Source organism: Dipteris shenzhenensis, chromosome 30 (genome assembly GCF_047967505.1).
Source record: "Dipteris shenzhenensis isolate YYH24624 ecotype China chromosome 30, Dip_SZ_1.0, whole genome shotgun sequence".
Lineage (NCBI taxonomy): Eukaryota > Viridiplantae > Streptophyta > Polypodiopsida > Gleicheniales > Dipteridaceae > Dipteris > Dipteris shenzhenensis.
In genome coordinates, this window is record NC_141625.1 from 49,678,102 (window position 1) to 49,691,987 (window position 13,886).

Genomic DNA, 13,886 nt, shown 5'->3' on the forward strand with positions numbered 1-13,886 from the left:
ACATACAAATCCCACACACCCACACATACTTTGAGCATCCATTTATACAAAGTCTTCGTGCTGAGTTTCTATTAGCACTCCGGGGGTGAAGGGCAGACTCAACCATTACGAAGGCTAGCACTTGGGGAGCATTCACTATATGCAAATTAGATACCAAAGTTGATGCCCTTTTTCAGTACATGGAGTTTGTGAGACATACGTCTTACTGCCATGTCTATAAATTTACGAGAGATCAATAGCCCAAATAGGGCATAAAGCTACTAGCACTTTATGCTTGTATGTACCTAGCCTCTCTCCCCCCCCCATACACACACACACAAAATACCTTGTTCCCATGCTGTCTTTTGTTTCTTTTTGCATGTATAGTTTTGTTTGATGTGTCAAATCATTGCCATGCTTTCTGTGCTTTCCTCCATGCCATCTGCCTTCTTTGTGCATTTAGTAAGGTGGACATTATTCATGTCAGAAGCAGCTGGAAGGAGTGTCAAGCAAGAAAGGACATGATGAACGTGGACATTGAGCCTCTCAGTACGATCTCAACAAATGAAAAGATCACTTTTGGAGTCAAATTACAGAGGGCAAAGTCAAATCACACACGGCTTACAATGCTAGGTTAATCCTGAAGCTTCTCTAAGGTGCGCATCCATTCTCCTCTTTTTCTCCTAGCTTACACAACGGGAGAGCATTTGTGGCATGACTGGTTGCTTCCCCTTGCTCACAGGCCCAGAAGAGTGAATGATGTGCTCGGTATGGACACCACCTGGATAAAATTGTGAACAAATGAAGATATTTCTCTATGAGAAGAAAGTAGCACTAATACATTGGAAAGTGTGGGTCGATATCCTTGAACCAAGACTCCAAACCTCCAACAATATCAACAGCATTAGAAGAACCATTTTTTCGTAGATATTCCACAGCCATTTGCGAATCATTGCCCCTCCTGCATAGCACGATAATTGGGAGTGTCCCTGCTGCTGCCTGAACTTCAGGCAACTTTTCTTTCAAAGATGCGAGTGGGATATTCGTAGAATTAGGAAGGGCACTGATAGCATACTGATGAGGCTCCCTGACATCCAGGAGAAGATGAGGTCTACCCTCAGCCAGATAGGAATAATAATCCCTTGCTGAAATCCTCTCAGAATGAGGGATTACACTTAGAGGTTCAGGGGCCTACATCCACATCATTCTAACAAATGTATCAGTACAGTGCTGCCTTCTAAGGCAGCCTTGACCATTCTACACTCTCAATAAACAAAAAAATGATAAAGATTTTACTTGCAAACTCTGATGAGAACTGAGATCCCTCCACTCATTTAGATCCACATCCTAAAAAGACCACAGACAGCACCCACAAACGTACCTTATCAGAAACAGAAGCACCTGTGAAACTTTCGTAGTCGAGACCACAAATATCCTCCGCTTTGATTTGAGAGGCCTCTCCACAAACTTTGCAATTCACGTTTCTGCTTCTGAGCTTCACCTATAATAGCACTCCCTTAGCAATTATAGTAAAGGACAAGTGCGACCAAGATCGTTTCTACTACAATACGTATGTGAACCTACCACAAAAACTTGTCCAACCTACTCAAGAGAGATGAGGATGTGAAAGGCCTGATTACAGATTCTACAATTAAAATTTCTTCTACTGAGCTCATACTATTATAGCAATTATGCTAAAGCAGTCCTGCAACCACCACCTTTTGGTTACAACATGTCCAAATGAAGATTAACCTACTTACGAAGAAGATCCACTCTGAACTTCTCTCTCTCTCTCTATATATGTGTGTGTGTGTGTGTTAGATTACTCTCAGTACCTGGCATATATGCCAAGTTTTCTGAAGATGTAATTGCTCTCCTTCTTGGATACATTTTTGGTTAATACAATTATCTGGATTTCACCCCCAAAAAACTGTGCGCACGTAATATTATCTTCAATGGATTTCACAAAAAAGAAGTGTGTGTGTGTGTGTGTGTGCGCACACACACACACATTTTTCATTTTTTGGTGAAATCTATTTTTTTTAGTATTACAGAAAGCAGTCCCCAAGGAGGGGACATGCAGCTACAACATCAAAAGATCTCAATATACGACAGCAAAGCAGGATAATCGAGATCCCAAGCATGTAGACAATTGAAGAAAGATTGTAGTAAAAAGGCCCAAAAGAAGGGATACTTTGGCAAGGGACGGATCATCAAAGACCCTAGAGTTTTTTGGTCCTTCCATAGAGTCCATAGTGCCCAATAACACACGCTTGAGCAAGTTACGCCCGTGAATTGGTCCAAGTACCATCCACATTTTTTACCCGGCAAATCACTTTGCCTCTTATAGTGCAAGCCTTTACAAAAATCCTTGGAGGAGCAGCCCTTATCAATGAAAGCCCTCTGCCTAGCCTTGGTTTCCCACTTCTCAGCCCTCCCATGGTCGTTACATGTGAAAAATGTCTAGCCTGACATAGGCAAGTAGCATCAACATGAGATAAATCTCAAAAGTGACCGATTTATGTCAAGCCCTGACAAATGCTTTTACCCTTGGCAAGATCCTCCCTAAGAGTATACATGTAGTTCTGGCCATACTCAGATTACGTGCTGCATATGGGTAACAAAGGCAATCCCATGCATAGTCAACATCAAGGGGGGAAAACCAACAATGCAAAATGGAGCAACATGTGGCAGTGTGCCCAAAGAGGAGCAATGGCATCATGCACCATGTCATTGTATGCCTCATGCAATAGATAACTATTATGTATAATAAGCAGCCTTTTTATCTAGCAGGCTGTCATTCTACACTTCACTAAATGGCAGCTTCAACTAAAGTGGAGCATGATCTGAATGCACACACGCACACTCAAATGCACAAGCACATGCGCCCACACGTGCACGTGTGCACGCACACTTTTTTTTGGTGAAATCCAGTTGTCATTATTAAAAAGAACAGTCCCAAGAATAGGGACACGCAGTTACAAATATCTAAAGATATCATTACATGACAAGAAGGCAAGACAATCATATAACGATTGCCCTAAGTCCATAATACCTGATGCCAAGCTTTCGCATGGAAAGGTATCAATTCAGATTTTTAAAAATTTACACAAACAAATCATATAAAGATAATGCACACATGAGGTAAGAAAGATCCCTTTCAGTGTTTTGCGGTAAGAAAAAAGAATCATCCGCGTATGGCTGCGTAATCAAAGGTCTACGACCATATATCTCCAGACTAGGCACCTGTATCTACCAAAGGATCCATATATTGTAGCATGGGATGAGTGGCGATGGCATAAAATAATGCACTGAGGGGACAAACTTCCCGAAAATATGAAAAAAGAGTTCAATGATCTGTAATATCCCTTGCCAAGATGCCTGCAAAATGACTGTCTTGATGCAACCAATAAATGAGATGCTGCATTTTTCCCCAAATCCCAAAACCTTCATGGTTTGTGAGATGAAATCCCATTCAAATCAATAAATGAGATAATGCATTTTTCCCCCAAATCCCAAAACCTTCATGGTTTGTGAGATGAAATCCCATTCAACTGTGTCAAAGGCTCTAGCAATATCCACCTGTAAGAGGAGAACATCTTGCTCAATATACTTTGCATATTCTATCTCCACATAGGCATTGGCAATATTATCAGTAATATATCTGCGGGGAATAAAACTACATGCAACCCATCGTGCACAAACCCCTTGATCCGAGCCACAATCATCTTAGCGACCAGCTTATAGATGACATACATAAGAGTAATGTCTCCAATCCGCAAAGGACTCACATAAATGCTTTTTGGGGACTTCACATAAGTGCTTTTTGGGGACTTCACCAAACCTTTCTTCCAACTGGCAGGCATTTGGGCTGACCATAATAATACAGGTGAAACGGCATCCCAATACTAAAGATAATATTCCAATGTGATAAGTCTCTTTCCGTGAAAGGAGATTCTAGCTGCAAGTCTTGTTGGCGGAGAAAGAATTGGAACAACATAACGAAGGAGCTCTTGTCAAGCAGAGATAATATCCTGTGATGGAGAATCAGCTCGCCCAAAATGTCAAGCAAAGTGAGAAACACAAGCCTCAGCCAGTTGTGCTCTAGAATTGTTCCAGGTACCATCCAAGTTTAGACCTGCAAATATTATCCGATTGCCTTTTATAATGCACATTTTTGAAAAACTCTTTGAGGAGAATCCCTTATCTATAAAACCCTTTGCCTTGCCCTGGTTTCCCATTCCTGTGGTCATTGCATTGAAGAAAGTGCGTAGTCTTGCACAGGGAAGCAGGAGTATGATATGAATGAAAAAAGGCATAATCAGTCCGCCCCCCCCCCCCCCCAAACACACGTGTGCGCCCGCGCGGAGAGCACATCTTGCTCTTCATTTGTGCATTGCTCCATTGCTCGAAATCCTAACATGATATGCTTGATGTGTCTGGCTTTGAACCATTTACTCTGTCTTTGAGAACTACAAAAGGGACATTGTAGCCACTTGACTGCAGTCTTCCATCAAGAAGTCTTAGTGCAAACTTGCCAGTACAGCTCCAGTGACTTTCACTTATCTTATCTTTGTTCTCACAAATTAAGCTAAAGCAAAGTGGCTCAACTCTTGATTTAAAATGCATTCAAAGAAGCCACATGAGTATTTGTAAGGTGCAAGATATATCGATCAATAGATTCCCTAGACTTGGGAAGTTAGTTTTTGAACACTAAAAATGGCCAAAAGCAAAATCTTTCGCTCAAGAAAAATGGGCGCCATCAAGCCTTGGTTTCAAAAATGGTATGTCAAAACCCTTCTTGTGGCCCACAGGCATAGAAGTGCTATGGGAATCCCTGTAGCACAACTCCTAGACTCTCGGGAAAAGAGCAGAAAAATCTTATGCTACTATGAGCAGCACAAAATCGGGCATAAAGGGTTGCTTTCCTTGCAGCTAGAGATTAGCCAATTGGCAGCCTTATCAGGGAAAACCAGTTCCTCAACAAACACAGAGAGCAGTCATGTATGTTTGGACCAGATCCCACCACCTCTGGAAGAGCATTTGGAACCAAGTGGTCCTAGACATAGAGCGGCATACTTCTGTAGAGAGTGCAGCATACTCATAGGTGCAGGATAAATTTCACCACATCATCTGAAGATTTAAGTCTCCTCTCACAAAGTGGACACACCAAAGCCATGAGCACATACATAACAACTTCTAGAGCAAGTTCATGCTGATCCTTAAGGTACACCTACTCTTGTATGCCTCCAGAGGACAGTAGCAAAATCATCATCATCATCATCTCTCAGTTCATGTTGTCCTTGTGTTGTGTGCAGATGCCCTCCTTAGAGGCTCCACCCATTCAACTCATTTTTGTGAGTCTCACAGAACCTCCCGTCGTCGACCATTGCTTCCATCATGCTGACCAGTAGCTCTCCCGTCTGCTCCTCTCGTAGCTCCCATAGCCCTCCTGTTTGCTCCTCCTGTAGCTCCCGTTCGCTCCTCCTGTACCCCCTCTAGTAGACAGTCTATTGTACTACTGCTAGTGCTAATGCACCAGCAAGGTTGTAGGCAGGCTTGTGAATTAGGAACCCCTAGTTGGGCTGAACCCTCAGCTCAAAGCTCAGCCAGGGGGTAACGTGAGATATGGCCAGCAAAGAATGGCCCAACCTACCCTCCACTTCAAAATCACCCTCTACTACTCTAGCAACCTCCAATAGCAGAGCCCGATGCGCCACAGTCGCAGCCCGTATGCACATATATATGAACGAGGTGGTCTTTTTGACTGACCCATTATTGGGTATCATGAACATATTTGCTTCCTACAGGATCAAGTGAGAGAGCTGAGGATGCAATTGGCGGATGCTATAACTAGAATTCAGGTTTTGGAAGGGCCTGGTAAGAAGGAAGTCATTGATGAGGTTGTAAAGTCATGTAATGCTTCCCTCCCTACCCCCGAACTAGTCTCTGCAGTCAAGAATCTAGTTCAAATAGAAGTGCAGACAGCCAAGCAAGAAGTGATTGTGGAGTTTGATGCAAAGGTCAACAAAGCTGATATTCAGGAAGAGATTAAAGAACATGCAGCTCGAAAGGAAATTGGGGGGCTTCCAGATGAATGGTATCAAGAAGATGAATCATTCAGTGATACCTTTATTAGAAATGGACCAACAGAGGGTACACACATCTGAAGACTGATAGAATAGCCCAAGAGCTCACACACTGTGTGTGGGGTGTGGAATCACAAATTTCTTTAACTTGTGTGCATCACATAGATGTGCAGACTCATCAATAGGCAATGATCCAGCCAGATATAGAAAACACCAAAATAATATATTTCTGTCCAAAGCTATGGACACAATACAAAAGAGAGAGATCCAGAGTCCCACCAATGGTGTGGTCCTCTGATCTTACCACAAGGTACTTCTACTATCGGCCGGATATCTCTAGAATCGAGCCTGCATGCTCCACCTCGAGCTTCTGTAGACTTTCCGGCTAGAATGATCCTCTCCATCTTACTGCCTGGGTATCAGCCTAGGTGCGCAGCACCTTGAGCTAGGTCTGCAGCTTCCTCAGCCTGTCTTTGTCCTCCTGATTGTAGGCCCAGAGATTGCTGATGTGCTCCTCTAAACTGCTCCTGAGTGGCTGCTCGAGAGAATGATTTGTGAGGGCCTGAAGGGCCCTCCTTTTATAGGCCCAAAGACCTGCTATACAAACTGACCAGCCAGCATCATCCTAGCCAACCAGACTGGTCGACCAGTCTGCTTGCTGGCCGACCTGGTTGGCTGGTCCAATCAGCCCTTTATAAGGGCCCTAACCGGGCCCTTTTGGGCTGCTGCAAGGCTGCCATTTGCTGCAGCTGTTCCGCCATCAACAGGTCCTTTTTCAGGCCCCGATCCTGCCCCGCACGTGTGCGCCTTTGCTGCTGCAGAACCCCACCATGTGTCACCTCTTCTCTTGGGTCCCTGCTGCTGTCCTCTGTTCCGCCTTATGCTCCTGCAGATCAGCCAGGTTCCCTCCTCTCTTCTTTTGATGTGAGGTGCTGCCCGTTTGGCAGCCCCCTCTCTTTCTTTTCTCTTGGGCACATGCCCTAGGTCTCCCTCCCCCACGCTCTCCTCATATGGGGGCTTACAGATGGGGAGGTGACCTTTCCAACACCCCCTCTCACCGACACATCTCGGCCCAATGCCAACATGTCGATGACGATGCTCCAGCAACTCCCTGGTCGTAGTCCTTTGGAACATTTTGATGTCGTAATCTTTTCTTGGCTTTTCATCCAGTGGCTCTTGCTCCAACGGGTCTGGTTCCGCTTGCGCACACAGGTCCATCTCTGGTAGCACCTCCTAGCACCAACACCTTTAGTCATGTTCCCGCCTTCGAACTTGAGCAATCCAGCCGCCATGATCTTCCAGTTGTCCCCCTCATAATGAGTGAAAAACCTAGAGTCTTCCAGGCACCATGCTCTGAAGGTCTGTTTCAACCCGTCCTTCCTTTGGCAAGGTCCGCACCAAATAACTCTAGATAACCTAGACCATGAACTCTTACTGAGCTCTCAAGCAGGTACTCTTCTAGCTTCAGTACACATTGTCCATCACCTTCCAGCAATCTCTGTCTGAGTTTTGAAGAAGCACCCACACTTCCCCTTTTGCCTTGGAAGAAGGCCAATTCCTTCCAATCTTGCATTACCTGAGACAATTGAAGAGCACATTCTCTCCACAGCATGCTATAAAGGCTCAAATTAAGAACATCAAGTGCATACCAGAGATTGTCGTACTGCCTGTGTGCTTGCTCTGAAAGCAAACCATGCACCTCATTGAGGCACATACCAATAGCCTGTGTAATCCTATATTGTCCCCTTCAGAAGTACAACAACCATCTGAACAGGGAACCCTAGGGCACTCCGTGGAATCTGCCCTCGTGTTAGTATCAACAGCCACGCACCTGGAAGATTACAAGCACTCCATGCTGTCCTTCACCTTCACAAAGGTTTCTGAATCCTTGTCGACCCACATCTCAATGTAAAACATCATCACTATGGTTTTTAGGTCGGCATATCTGACCTCAGTAACACACAGAGATGTCACCAAGAACAACTCTTCGATTACCACATTAGCTTTGGCTTTTGTGTCACCCTCTGAATATGAGTCAGACTCCTTCCTCTCGTTTTTCTGATCCGCCTTCTTCTTTTTGCAATCCTTCACAAAATGACCTGGCGTGTCACAGTAGAAGCACTTCTTCTTCTGCTTCCTCTTGGAAGTGTCCTCGTCATCAGAGTCATCCTTCTTGGACTTGCCACCGTTAGGCTTGCCCTTCCCTTTGCCAGCGTAATCCTTCGCCAACAATGCATTGTCATCTTTGTCGTTGTTGTAGAACTTCGCCCTAGCTTCTTCCTGTTAACCCTGTTGCTGTCCTTTGCTCTGCCTTATGCTCTTGTCTGACTGACTCAGAGAGGCTCATCATCCTCCATATCATGTCTCTTAGGATCCCCGAGGTTATCAGATCATGCAAAATCATGGTACTATATTGAAGGCCTTCTGGAAGTCCATAAAACATGCATAGACTTTATGGGATCTCGACCTCACCGCCTCAATGATTGTCTACAAGGTGAAAGTGTGATCAAGGGTGGAATGCTGTCTCTGAAACCTAGCCTGCCCCATTCCCCGATGCCCATGTACATTTGTATAGGAGCTAATCTCCTTCTCTAGTATTGTCCCATATATCTTGGTCAATGTATGACCGATCATGAGGGTGCGGTAGTTCTCAATATCCATGGGGTCTCCTACTTTGTGTATCAGCACAATGGTGGTGGTACTCTAAACAGGGTCACGAGTGTCTGCTGCTGATAGTCGAGCCCCTGTTACCTCCTATGGACATGCACTCCTGGATCTAGGTACGGCACATGATCTAATGGTCTTGAGCGATGGCCCTCCTCCAGTGGCTTCACTTGCTTTTCACATGGAGGGGGTTCTAGCCTGGTTGATTATATCTTGGGATCCCCTACCTTCACATCACACATCACGGACTTCTCTGTTTCACCACCTCCCCCTGGGGCTGATCATACATATCTCTTCTTTAGTATCACCACCTCTCATCTTGCTACACCACCTACCGCACCACCCACTTACACTACTTATCATGACATACACTTCAATTACAGCCTCTCACCAATATATTTTGCACGACTCTACACTCTACTCACCTATATTGACCACATACCTCTCCTAGAGGACCAGCCCGCTTTGATTAGTCGATCACTGCATGAGGTTTCCCTCTACACCTTCTTGTACAACACATGCTCTAATCATCCACCGCCTCTAGGGTTCGTGCCATGTAATAGCTGGTATGACGACGAGTGTAAGGCTCTTCGCCGATAACTGCGAACCGATAACTGCGAACTAGACACATTACGCGAGTATCGTCGTCTAGTTCGCCAGAAGAAACGAAACTTTATTCACCGAAATGAGGAGGAATTACTGAACATCTTGTTTAGCAATACTTCCAAAGACTTTTGGTGAGGGTTTCTTTAACGGCGGTCCCCATCACCACTCACAGATACTCAGGTCCGGCACAACTGCGTTCGCACATTATATGACATCCCCAACCAGCCCACTCTTGATCTCTCACACACACCACGACCAACTTCTTGCAATCTTTTCACTAAGGGGGGCGTCAAAGACACGATCATGAAGCTTCACAACGGCTGAGCAAAGGATCATGAGGGTTTATGCACCGAATTTGTTACATACAAGATTGATATCCTAGCCCCTATCCTAGCAAAGCTATTCAATGAAGCTGTTTCTCTCAGTTTCCTACGCACATGGACCCTCAACAAGGCACGGATCCCATCATGAGTCCAGGTAACTACAGGACCATCATGATTGGTCATGTCATGTCCAAGATATAAGCCTCAGTACTTGATATGGAGGTCAGCCGCTATGCATAGATGCAGGGACTCAAGAGTAGAGGGGCAGGCAGGGTTCCGGCGTGATCATGGGACCATAGACCACATACTTACACTCAGAAGTGTCATAGAGGAGGCCAGATTACAAAGACAGAATCTATTGCTGCATTGTGGTTTTCCGCAAAGCCTTCGACACCGTACCACGAGCACGTCTCATCAAGCGGTTGCAGAAGCTAGACTATGACCAAGAGATATTGTGGGCAGTTATGGCATTTTACGAGAGGGTTTCCGGTAGAGTTTGTACGGGTGGGGGATGGACAAATGAGATCATGAGCACCATTGGTGTTAAACAAGGTTGCCCACTCTCACTGACCTTGTTTGGCCTTTATATAGATGAGCTTGAGTCTTTTATGAGGACCCTAGGAGGGATTGGTTGCTGTTTTGCCGGCTACATGCTCCAGATCCTATTGTATACTAATGATGTGGTACTCTTATCCTCGTCAGCTGAGGGGCTCCAGAGACATCTACATGCACTACTAGCTTTTTGCGACTCCCATGATTTGAAGGTCAACCTTGGTAAAACCAAGGTTATGATCTTGGGCAGCCGCAGACAAAGAGCAGTTCACCCTTGACGGGGCACCAATTGAGATTGTCTCATCACACACTTACTCAGGGGTTCCATTCTTTGGCTTATCTTCACGATGAGGCCGACGATGCAGGCTCGTCTGAGTAGAGGATACGCCTCCCTTGCCCGATTGGAGAGATAGTGCTTCCATTCACATTTTCAGGACCCACGGACCAAGGAGACCTGCGGGCATGTACGGCAACACTTGCTAGGGGCCTAGTCTATCTGGCACAGAGTGGACTCGAGTGGAGAGATTACACGTTCTCTTGTTGTCACGGACAATCCGCAGCAAGCCATCTATTCCTCATCAGATCATTCAGGCTGAGTTCAGGGCTTCCCCACTACAGTTAGATGCAGCATTTCAGACCATTACTTATCAATATAGTGTGCGAGCGTATGGCTCTTGTACCGCAGGGTGATGCAAGTTATCCCTTGGTTGGCATTAGAATCTTCTATGGCATTGGCAGCTCAAGGTGGATGCTGGTATGCATACACATGTAGATGGTTTGAGAGATTGGGTTTCCATATAGACAGGGTGCCTCCTTTTCAATACTGCATTGATGCCCCATTTGTCCCTACGGGGCAACGAGTTCAACCCGATCATTCAGGAGGATCTCTTACAGCTACACACATTTGGGACCTCGTTGGCATAGATAGAGCTTCCCATGAAGCTCAATTTCTATCGGCACCACTATCTGCACATTTCTGAGGGATTCATTATCCCACTAGGGTACACCCACATTCACCCACCACACTCACGCAGGATTGCCATTGGATAGTTCTGAGTGTCATCGCACCGACTTCGTATCAAGAGTGGACGCACAGATGGGATCCCCAAGTAGAGTCGCATTTGCAAAACTATGTGATCGACACGAAGTGGAATCAAAGAAGCACTTCGTCTTTCGTTGCCCAGTCTACTATGAAATCCGTGGACGATGCCATTGCCTTTTTAGAGACGGCGGGTTCAAGGGCTTCTCTAGACTCCTCTCATACCTAGACCAGAGATGCTTGGCCGCTTTCATTCATGAGGCAATCCGACACAGAGAGCGCCTCATCAGATCACGGAGACAAGAGTGAGGGGCCTTATGTGGTCCATCCCATAGTATGATCATAGAGTTCTTCCAGTCGAAGCATGTTACCCCCCTAGCCACAGATATCAGGAGAGGCAGGGACCCCGAGATCGAGATGCGGCACACCCCACAGAGGACAGACATGCAGATCACACTAACCAACACATCTTTCATTTTTAGACCTGGGGTACGGCCGATAGGGGTTACTGTGGCACTCGATAGGTGTCGGATAGCTACTAGGAGGTCACGACAGGTGTCGGATAGCTACCAAGAGGGCATGACATACATCTCATCCAGATAGCAGACATTGATGTATCGCGGGCTTCTTGCCTACACTATTTAGTCTATCATCGGGTGTATCTTGACGTTTGATCAGACTACATACTCCATGGGGATATTGATACTAGGGTGACATGTATGATGATATCATTGACTATGTCTACACAGTTTTCTCTAGCATGGGTTAGGATGCTCACTTAGTAGCTCCACCCTTTTGCTCATTGTATCAGGTTTTTCCATCAGTCTCATAGACCCATCGGTCTTTATCAGACTTTAATAAATAAACTCTCTCTCTCTCTCTCTCAAGACAATGAAGAAGAATTCTATGGTTTGCAAACATCTTCCGTAAGAGTCTTTTCCTTGATTATTTCAAAGTCTTAATAACTCTATAATACAAGACCATGCTCACCCTATTGCAGCCCTAACTTCTTCGAATGCAAAAAAGGAAAGACAAGGAAGTAACTTTGCTATGTCTCCCTATTGTTGATATGCCCCTGTTTTTAGCCTGAGATTCAAACTTTGAAAGAATGAGCTTCAGAAGGCATACCACATGAATTTTTGTTGATAAGGCATCTAAAATTAGCATTCTGCTGCTAAGAGGCTCCCCTATACCACTTGCAATCTTAATGGCCTCCAATGCCTGGAGAGAACCAATAATCCCTGGAACTGACATAGCCCTCAACAAAATAGCAATTGATCAGCACCAGTCTATGGCTTAGGAAAATATAATGCCTTACAACTTTTTGGACCACTTAAACTCCACAAATCCAATTAGAATAGTATGCTGCAAAATCATTTTTGGACCACTTAAACTCCACAAATCCAATTAGAATAGTATACATCAAACATCAATTCGAAAACCAAACAATATAAAATCTGCAACTCAAATGCTCAGGATTATTACAAATCTTTAAACTTTACAAGGAATGAACAGTTCCTTACCAACTCCCAATACGCCGCTATCAGAACAACGCTGGCAGGTCCCCTGTGGTGGCGGAACAGGGAAAAGGCAGCGGTAACATGGACCTCCTTTGTAATGATAGACAGTGAGCTGTGTAGACAAATGGCATCTCCATATATAAGATATGCATTCAAATTCACCCCTAACCTTCCTTGTTCAGAAACTACATGGCAAAACTATCCCATCAATTCACCTGGCCATCCATACCCAAGGCTGCTCCAGAGACCAATGGCTGCAATCAAAAAAAGAAAAGGAATGTCTAGAACATTAACTGCCAGCCAAACTGCGACAGCAAATGATAAACGAGGAAAAACGTTTCAAAAAGTAATAATGAACAAGATCAACAAAACAAGGCACCCACCATCTTTCGATCAAGAGTATAAGATTTAGACAAGAATCATAAAACATAAAAATAAAAACTATACTCTTTTAAGGACTGCTTTTGCTATGGCCAAGACTGTCTTGGGGTGAGTGTACGTAGCAAATATGACATTTCTGGCTGAAAGAGGATGACCAAAAGGAAAGGCATCATTTCAGATTGGAAAAGCATACTTGTGAGGAATTCAAAATTCAAATAGACTGCTAGAAGAGAAAACTCCAGACTCATAAGGGAGTACACAAAAGAAGCAGTATAAAAACTTGACCCTAAATTATCTGTCATTTCAGAATATATCAGAACTTTAGAAAAGTTTCCTAACAATCTTCAGAAGGGACTTACATGGGCAGCAGTTCATGCAGCTTATAAAGACCAAATGAAAGATTACATGTGCTCCTTGTATAGACTCTGACGCCCAGTCATCTCTAAATTCCATGCAATTCAACGTCAGTAACATGGCAACAATTGACATGAGTTCTATTTTTTCATTATTATGGCAAAATATAAGTACAACCAGGTTAAATGATAGTCACAGCCTCAAGCAAGTAGCTTATTTGCCAATGTCAGAGATTTTCTAGTATAGATGGCATGCTTGAGAACTCGTATGAGGTTTATAGAGCTCACTAACTTGGTTTGGGACCTGTCCTTCATCCTGTAACATGGTTCCTCTCATCTGCTTCCCTTCTATTATCACCCACTCCTCCACAAAGGCTACA

At 44.6% G+C, this 13,886-nt stretch overlaps 1 protein-coding gene across 3 annotated transcripts in view; it reads right to left on the bottom strand.

Annotated features, from left to right (window-relative positions):
• Positions 1-501: 501 nt before the first annotated feature.
• CNX5 (co-factor for nitrate, reductase and xanthine dehydrogenase 5) overlaps positions 502-13,886 on the bottom strand; it is a 50,748-nt gene continuing 37,363 nt past the window's right edge. For 2 of the 3 annotated variants that reach the window (XM_087401421.1, XM_087401419.1), the window contains 5 exons: positions 12,988-13,026; positions 12,776-12,884; positions 12,381-12,499; positions 1,361-1,480; positions 502-1,170 (listed from right to left, as the gene is read on the bottom strand). In XM_087401421.1, the coding sequence (XP_087257547.1) occupies positions 814-1,170; positions 1,361-1,480; positions 12,381-12,499; positions 12,776-12,884; positions 12,988-13,026 (744 nt within the window). In that variant the 3' untranslated portion in view covers positions 502-813. The remainder of the gene's footprint in view (positions 1,171-1,360; positions 1,481-12,380; positions 12,500-12,775; positions 12,885-12,987; positions 13,027-13,886) is intronic. The other variant, XM_087401420.1, reaches the window with a different exon arrangement.